The sequence below is a fragment of the Musca autumnalis genome, unplaced genomic scaffold (genome assembly GCF_047663935.1).
Source record: "Musca autumnalis isolate F117 unplaced genomic scaffold, ASM4766393v1 scaffold_1, whole genome shotgun sequence".
Lineage (NCBI taxonomy): Eukaryota > Metazoa > Arthropoda > Insecta > Diptera > Muscidae > Musca > Musca autumnalis.
In genome coordinates this window covers 1,611,864-1,621,161 of record NW_027411644.1, presented here as the reverse complement: position 1 = coordinate 1,621,161, position 9,298 = coordinate 1,611,864, and the positions used below count along the sequence as shown (strand labels likewise).

At 33.5% G+C, this 9,298-nt stretch overlaps 1 protein-coding gene across 2 annotated transcripts; it reads left to right on the top strand.

Annotated features, from left to right (window-relative positions):
- Positions 1 to 532: 532 nt before the first annotated feature.
- Mkk4 (dual specificity mitogen-activated protein kinase kinase 4) lies at positions 533 to 8,526 on the top strand. 2 transcript variants are annotated; one of them, XM_073985100.1, is made up of 6 exons: positions 583 to 698; positions 825 to 1,038; positions 1,106 to 1,857; positions 1,925 to 2,065; positions 2,128 to 2,204; positions 6,877 to 8,526. In XM_073985100.1, exons 2-6 carry the CDS (start codon positions 1,011 to 1,013, stop codon positions 7,049 to 7,051), a joined length of 1,173 nt encoding a protein of 390 aa, XP_073841201.1. In that variant the 5' UTR covers positions 583 to 698; positions 825 to 1,010; the 3' UTR covers positions 7,052 to 8,526. The 2 variants fall into 2 exon arrangements, with proteins under 2 accessions (XP_073841141.1, XP_073841201.1); XM_073985040.1 differs by having other exon boundaries at positions 533 to 1,038.
- The last annotated feature ends 772 nt before the right edge of the window (positions 8,527 to 9,298 follow it).

Genomic DNA, 9,298 nt, shown 5'->3' with positions numbered 1-9,298 from the left:
AGCAATATCAATTTCGATGCCATAAAAAGCACAGTAGAGGAATTAAGCTTAGCTACGATCAAATTTAATGGAGAGTTTTTATAATTTGTGTTAATGTAATAAAGTTAATATTCTTGTTTTACACGAATAAGCAATGTATTTTATTTATTTTGGGATATTTGCAATGGCTTGCATTTTATAACATCTTTGGACTGCATTTAAATTCAATCCAAAACACTACATCAAAGGCTGTGATTTGGATCGAAAATGGAGTGCATCCTAGCTGTGTGCCGTGGAAGGAAAATGGAGTGCATCCTAGCTGCGCACTCTCTTGTAAAATTTATAGGTGAATTCATAGGAAAAGATGTACTCCAGCGGCAATTGTTCTATTGATTTAACTGCATCCGCGGATGCAAACTTTTTGCTGGGCCGTTTTTTTGTATGAGGATTTATTCTCACTTATAGTACGTTTATATATAACCGGGTTTCAAATGTCGACTACAGAAAGTCTGGCAACGCTTAAACTGAAGAACCGCTGGAGAACCCCATTTTCAGTGAGTGAAGAATCTTATTGGGGTTACCAATTTTTTCTAATATTAAACCCAGTTCTTAGTGAATAATTTTGTTAATAGTCCTTAGTGAATTAACATTAACTTTGAGTTTTTTGCAAAGACTTTTTGGATCAAAATCTACAATAAGATCGACTGAACAACAAATATGTAAATACTACTCAAGCAAATACTAAAAAAGCTAAAGTTTTCACTTCCGCTAAAAGATTTTATCTGACGGTGGATATTCTAACATTTTTCATTTTTTTTAACTGGTTACTGATTTGCGTCCCTTAGCATTCTGAATTGGCCAATTGGGCATCTGCTGAAAAGGGCATCGAATTTGTAATTCCTTATGCTGTGATTCTAAAGTGAAGGCATATATCAGTAATTGCAGGAGAGTTTGGTGTGGCATTTTGTGAGTCGCGCCCTTTTTATTGTTTAGAATTCCATCTAGTTAGAGGACGGTATATAATTCATAACATGGAGCGTCCCAAGAATTTATTTGCTGGTAAGAAGTTATTACATATGTATGTATATTTGTTCATTTGTCTAGGTAACATGATTTGTTTTTTAAGGACGACCCAGGGCACCTCCTAATGAATTAAACATCAATCCATTAGTACAACGTCAGCCGCCTTCTCTGTCATCAACATCATCCGGCTCGGCGTCTTCAACGTCGGCAAGTAGCATGGTAGTCGGAGCATTACCCGTGAGTATGCCTACCGAAAGAACCAGAGAGCGAATTAGACAGCAAGCTTGTGGCAAGCTACAAGTTGGCCCCAATGCTAATGACGTTTACCAGTTTACTTCTGAGGATTTGGAAGATCTGGGTGAAATTGGACGCGGAGCTTTCGGTGCTGTCAACAAGATGGTTTTCAAAAAGAATGATATGGTTATGGCTGTGAAGCGTATTCGCTCAACTGTAGATGAAAAAGAGCAGAGGCAACTTCTGATGGATCTTGAGGTTGTAATGAAATCGAATGACTGCAATTATATTGTCCAATTTTACGGAGCGCTGTTTAAGGAAGGCGATTGCTGGATTTGTATGGAACTAATGGACACATCGTTAGATAAGTTCTACAAATATATTTTTGAACATAAGCATCAGAGGATTCCAGAATCTATACTAGCTAAGATTACGGTGGCCACGGTGCACGCGCTGAACTATCTAAAGGAGAAATTAAAAATAATCCATCGCGATGTTAAGCCAAGCAATATTCTACTGCACAAAAGAGGTGACATAAAGTTGTGTGATTTTGGCATTTCTGGTCAATTGGTCGATTCCATTGCTAAAACAAAGGATGCAGGTTGCAGGCCATACATGGCGGTATGCACTTCATTATTTGACTAAATTCCCAAGAAAATCTCACAATTCTAATTTAATTTCTTTATAGCCGGAAAGAATAGACCCTGAACGTGCGAGAGGTTATGATGTTAGAAGTGATGTTTGGTCATTAGGAATTACCTTAATGGAAGTCGCCACTGGCACTTTTCCATACCGGAAATGGGATTCCGTCTTCGAACAATTGTGCCAAGTAAGCCCACATAATGAGCATTATAGAAAAAAGTTTTTAATCATTTGCAATTTTTGAACTAGGTCGTTCAGGGTGATCCTCCACGTCTTTATCCGGGTCAAGAATTTTCCACAGAGTTCGTGGAATTTGTGAACACTTGGTATGTACTTATCGGTCAATCTAGCAAACTGTATTAATATATTATATTGTATGGGTGTGTGATCTGACTTTAAAAAATATTGAAACTGAATATGGAAATAAGCCATAAAGAAAAATCTGTACCCATTTGGCGGCATAATGGAAGAAAATTGGCCTCATTTGATTTGTTTTGGAGGGATGTAAAATCTATATAAAAAGTGTCTCCCAATTTGTTATTTGATATATTTATTGGGTCTGGAAAAAATTAATTTTTTTACTTACCTAACAAAATGTTTGTAACCAAAGCTGTTAGGTCGGATATTGTAGTGAAATATAACAATAAGCTAATTGAGTTCGTTGAATGCGTAAAATGCCTTGGAGTTTTTGTGGATTCTGGATTGAATTTCGAGGCTAACATCATCAGCTCATTAGTATCAAAACTTAACTTTATGTTAAGAAAATTGTATAGCACAGAGCTAAGTCTTTCAGTTGATACAAACAAGTATGTCGTTAAAGCCTTGATTATCCTGTTGTTATGTACTGTATTGATTTTTTTCGGGAACTTTTGGTTACATTCTTAAAAAAACTGCAAGTAGCTTTTAACAGAGTAATAAGGTATGTTTATTCAATCAGAAGTTGGCAGCACGTGACTTCATTCGTTGTTGATTTCTTAGGTTGCAAGTTTCATGATTTCATAAAACTGCGGATATACCTCCTTTTTTATAAATGTTTTATAGAGCAGACTCCACTTCACTTTCTCAAAATGTTTAATTTCACGAGGCCTTTGCGAATTCCTAAATTCCTAAACTAAATTACTCTTAGTTTTTATTGCCCGTTTATTGCTCATATTTACATTGCAATGATAAACTTCTACATTCATATATCAAAACGTATTTTTTATTGGAGTACAAATTCCATTAAGTGTTTTTATTTTGACTATTGTCAATCAAAAAGTTTTCTTTTTAATAAGATTTTTTATATAACTTATTTATTTTACTATCTTACTACAATTAATTCTTACCCCCTGTTTTTGTAAAAAAAAATTATTCTTCTCACACGAACTGTCAAATTTTGTAGATCGATTTACTCGCCTTAGCGCAAATGTAGAGCGCTGATTTTTAAATGAGGAATTCTTAACTATATATGGAACTCATCTACGAAAAATTAAGTCTGTATGTCATCTCTGGGCTGAGCTATGGATGCCTAAATTATTACGAATATAGTCGAACGAACAAAAATAAGTTACAAAAACAGGGGGTTATTAAACTTTGTAAGTTTTGTTTGCATTGTGGTCTTTTGTATACAACATTAATGTTAAAAAATCTTGAAATAAGTAATGAAACATCAAGAAAAATTAAATATTAATTCTGTGGCGTGAAATACAAGAGAGGTAGAGGTTAAACAGTTCCGGAGATATCACCCCACCTTGGGGACTCCCTGTTTCACTATACGGGGTTTGGACTTCTTGTTCCTGAATTTATTTATTTTTTTTAGAAACAACTTTACATAAATTCAAAGCCATCTGGACAAAAAAAGATTGAATTAAATCATGTTATATAGATTTATGTTTAAGAAATCGATTCTTAAGCTGTAAAAAACGAGATCTTAACGTAATCATAAAATCAAAAATATGAAATACATTCATTAAAGGTGCAATTAAATTTAGATAATTGAGAGCCAAAACAGTTCAAATATGAACAAGATGAGGTAGAAGACGTTTTGAGAACAATGTTGGAGAAATACTGAAATCTTTTAAGTCGTTAAGCAAAACATTAAAGAGTCGCGCTACTCGTACTCGTAAGACTGGCGTCCACACATATAATTGACTATCCAACGTTTCAAGCTTGGCCGGAGGGTTGTCTGCTCAATGCCCTCAAACAGCGTGGAGTGCCTGACTGTATCAAAGGCTTTTCATAAGTCAAGCGCCACCATCCCTGTTCTATCACACGGCGGTCTCTGGTTGAGCCCTTGACAAATATATGTGGAGATGGCGTGCAGCGCTGTTGTCGTCCCATGCTGCTTACGGAATCCATGCTGATGATCGGCAACTTGATAGCTATTTCTAATACTGGGGAGGATTAAGGCCTCAAGAGTCTTTCTACGGGCGACAAAAGCGAAATCGGCCTGTACGATTCACTTTTGCTGGCATCCTTGCCTGGCTTCCATAGCGGGACCACCCTTCCCATTTTCCAGACTTCGGGAACAATGAGGGTGGGTCAAGTTGATAACTTTAGTGAGATACTCCTCCTGTCTACATACCCTCTCTTACTTTTTTTAATTTTCAACTGTAAAATGTTATAAATTAATAGCATTTAACATCCCAGCAAAAATCCTCACTATTGTATGAGAATTTTGACTTGGCAGCGCTAGCTATAGCGACGAATTCCGCGGGGAAAATATAAAGAAATGTCCCACTAAAATGCGTATCGTTTGTTATCCTTGACAGCGTATCGAAACCGCTGAAAGAAAGCGCATCGAGATCGCTGAAAGAAAGCGTATCGAAAGCGCATTAAAAGGAACGGTTCCGAAGCGCACCCATTACAACCCTAATATAGTCAGAATTTAAAACAAAAAATTTATATTAATTTTCTCGTTTAGAGTTAAGCTTGATGATCGGAAATTATTTGCAAGTGAAAAAGGAAAGCCAAGGACTCGAACCCACATTGTCACCAAATTACGTTACCTGGTTTCATTGGTGGTAAAGCAAATCTTCGGACGTATCGACTATGTAATGGCTTCTCTGTCCTAGAACTTATCGTTTTTCAAATGCAAATGTGTTTTGTACATTTACGCGGATACTTGGCCACAGAAATGTATTTTCTTCACGACAAACGCTTTTTTTGCGCTGCCTTTGAAGTTATGAGTTTTGGCTTTGAACGCTAACACGAGGTGACATTTTTTGATATGTTTTCAAGGACGTGGGTTCAAATCCCAGTCGGGCTCAGCCTGTTTTTTATTTTTTGAAATTTTGACTGTAAGGGCGAAGATCATTTTTAATGATTTTTTTTATTAATTTTCTCGTTTAGAGTTAAGCTTGATGATCGGAAATTATTTGCAAGTGAAAAAGGAAAGCCATAGTCGATACGTCCGAAGATTTGCTTTACCACCAATGAAACCAGGTAACGTAATTTGGTGACTATGTGGGTTCGAGTCCTTGGCTTTCCTTTTTCACTTGCAAATAATTTCCGATCATCAAGCTTAACTCTAAACGAGAAAATTAATAAAAAATCATTAAAAATGATCTTCGCCCTTACAGGCAAAATTTCAAAAAAAAAAAAAAAAAAAAAAAAATTATATATTTCAATACAAAAAAAAAAAAAAAAAGAAAAAACAAACAATATACATAATTATTCAGTTTTAGAAATTATATCATTAAATTAATAAGGCATATCAATACGATAGGAATATATGTTATAAAATACTCAGCCTTAGGCTGACTTCGGTATCGTCATTTGCTTTGTGTTGTTTGAACTTCGTCAAAATATTTCAGTTGCACACTCATACATTGTTGCTCGAAAAAGCAACTAAATGTATCAGAAATAAAAATGATACATGTTTGCTTGTTAGCTGCGTTGAAAATGCGTATGTTAGATGTTTTGAAACACGTAGCTTCGGAGTTGTTAATTTCAACGGCATTAAGAAACATAATACTTCGCAGATTTTCAGTCATTTGTAAAGCAACTGACGATACGGAAGTCAGCCTAACTACTATGTATAAACAAAATATACTTTTTTTGTATTTGCGTCGACGTGTTTCAGGCATCTATATCACAATTTTTTTAACAAAAGTCAAGCAATAGGACTGTTTGATAACAAGTAAAAAGTATTTGCAAGTTCTTGCAAGTACTTGCAACTACCCATATTTCTCTTTTACTGAAAGTTCGTTATCGAACAGCATTTTGTAAAACTTTGTACAAAATTTTGGGTTGTCGAACAGACCTAATATTTCGAATTGTTCCATTTTTAAAACGAGAATAAGTCGAAATACTATCTCAACTAAAACATAGAATTTTTCAACAAATTGAATAGCCACATATCAGATTTAAGCATATATTAACGACTTTAGTCATATATTTATTCTATTCAGACATAAATTAGCAATTTTTGAAATACGCGGGTGGAAAGAAACTAAAAAAATTATCAAAATATTTCATTTGATTAAATTTGGCCCACCCAAAAATCATCATTTTAGACCATAAAATCGTAAAATTTTTCATTTTTGGTTCAAAAAATCGTCAAATTCTTCAACACTGCATTTGACCCTGATTGACTTTTTTACACATTTGGGATGGTTGCTGAGTTTTAGAACATTGGTACCAATATCCAAACCCTAGCTCTCCACCAATTTCCAATCAGCGGCCTACTTTTCTTTCTAATTGAATTAGTTCTAAAAATGATTTGTGTAATTTAGCATTTCAATTTCTCAAGTAGTAGAAACCATCCCTCATAAAGCCTCTGTTAGTAAATATCTTTTTTTTTTTGTAATTTGACAGAGTTGCGTGGAATTTTCAGATATTTTCATTATAATCAAAATCTGACCAACAAAGCCCAATAACCAAGATAATTTAAAATGTGGTTTCATTATGAATACCTTTCGGACAACCAATTTGTCATAAATATATTATTGTTATTGTGTCACTAAAATTCATGCACAAACAGAATTTGTACCTAACCTATGTTTTCTCTCTTTGTAGCCTGATTAAAAATGAAAGTGAACGACCAAAATATGATCGTCTGCTACAGATGCCTTTCATATTGCGCGGAGAACGTAGTAATACTGATGTAGCTGCCTATGTTACTGACATCTTGGAGGCCATGGAAAGTGATGGTATAACCCAATTCACAACAAATCAACCAGCCGAAAGTTAATGGGAACACACATATGTAAATTGATCATTTGGAACACTCCTCGTATATTGAGAAATAAACCATCGTAGGAAAAAAAAAAACAAAATAAATCCCTACAAAACCACTGTTGTCTACTTGATAGAAGGTAAGATTCTCGTTGGAAAATTTCGTAGTGTAGTTCTATAATTAAAAAACAACAATAAACAGTTAAGTAACAACAAATAAGAAAAACACATAAAATGTAAAATGATAACAACCAATCACAAATGAAGCTGAAAGGCTTAAATAAAAATAGGCTTTTAGAAGGTCACAAATATAAATAAAAAACATAAAAAGAAGCTTAAAGTTTAAATTATTTGCCTTGTATTTTTTTAAGTAATGTGTAAAATGTCATACAAATAAAATCAGAGTTTAAGTTGCATTTCTTCACGAACGCAATAGTATGAAAATTTTGTGAGTGAAGCATCACGCCAAGACACCAATTTTAACACGTATACATAGGTTTATATCCACTGCAAATGAGAACAAAATATACCCAAAATGAGAACACGTAACACTGACGATTCGCATATCGTTTTATGAAATAGTCATATAAATAACAAAACAGCTTTTTTAAAAAAAATACAAAACAAATATGCTAATTAATAAAAAATACTGCATACTTGACAAACATTTGCAAGTTGTAGGTATTTGAAAGAATTGAAAGACTCTTATAAACATAAAAGAGGCAATTATGTGAAGGATTAGAACGATGGAAACGGATTGCCCGTTCCTTTGTCCATTATGTTAAGTCAAGGAATGATGCATTGATCCTTTACAATATAACTTAAGCTCAAAAAAAAAAAACTAATAACAATTCCCGCATGCGTCCAATTTTTAAATATTTGATAAAATAATTGAAAACAAAAACAATAGTCGTAAAATTAACACAGTTTGCCATTACTGATGTAAAAGCTTTTATATTCATAATAAAATAAGTGAAGAAAGTATTTGTTAAATTTATATTCAAACAATAAAAAAAAAACATTCTGTAGCAATTTGTAGTCCACTTTAGATGAATAGGCATAAGTTATAACACAACACAATAAATAATACATAAAACGAAGACGAGTAGATATTATTATTATTATTATTATTTTTTACCACCTGCCATAAGTAAAGCTACATATGATATGTTTGCTTCAATTTCGATTTAACATTGGATTTTTTGGTTTTGGTTCTATGAAGCTACAAACGTATTTTTTGCTAAATAAAACCTACGATCAAAGTCACTACACTACCAACAGTTCGTCCATGGCATTCTGAACATTTGTATATGCATACCAGCGATGTTATTTATAATCACATGGTAATGTGTAAATTTACTCGTTTGTTAACTACAAGACATGCTAGCAAAACAATGCGAATCGCTTAAATACAGTCATATGTAAAACATTTTAAAATACTTATAAAGAGAACTATTAAATTAATAACTCAATAAAAACATAAATGAATAACTTTTGTTGTATGATGTATTTCTTTTTGGGAATTTAATCGATCCGTAGGATTGGAGGGATGGGTTTCATGTCTGAATATTCGAAAATCATTATTCTTACTGATTCTCTTAATTGTTTTCGTTTTTAATTGATGTGATATATCTATTATATACAACTCAAATGGCGTTCGTACGTGAATCAAAAACTCGACCAATTTACAAACGATTTGTTTCGCGTTTGTCTTAAAATGTTTCGCGAAGAATCCGCGAAAATTTGCAAAAATATATTTTGAAGAAAGTTAATTGTTTCCTCACATTTCGTTGGAGGCTTTTGTTGTAGAATTGCTTATTTCCACATTTTTTAAATTTTTTAGGGCGAAAAATCCGCTAAAATTTTCAAAAATATATTTTGAAGAAAGTTAATTGTTTCCTCACATTTCGATGCAGGCTTTTGTTGCCGACTAGAGTATTTCCACCTTTTTCAATTTTTTAGCACGAAATATCCGCTACACTGTTATAATTCGCGAAATATTGCAGTGTACCACGGAATATGACCATGGTTGCATCAAACGAATTGTTTTTAATCAACTTTTTATATTGTTGTAGTTTGTTCGGCTGTAGGTCTTTATTTAATAAAACAGCGTTACATTTGTTTTATTTTGTTTCCAATATTTCGGCCGTCTTCGACGGTCATCATCAGGGATTTTTTGGTATTATTCAACTAGCAAACAACTTTCATCCTTTGTCACTGGTGGTGTTGAACTGAGTTCAAGTTGAACTGAAGTTGAACTGAG

Coding starts and splice junctions, on each gene's coding strand:
- Mkk4 (XM_073985040.1), top strand. CDS start 1,011: ATGGAGCGTCCCAAGAATTTATTTGCTG. Junction 1,858..1,924: donor GTTGCAGGCCATACATGGCG/GTATGCACTTCA, acceptor ATTTCTTTATAG/CCGGAAAGAATAGACCCTGA. Junction 2,066..2,127: donor TCTTCGAACAATTGTGCCAA/GTAAGCCCACAT, acceptor TTTTTGAACTAG/GTCGTTCAGGGTGATCCTCC.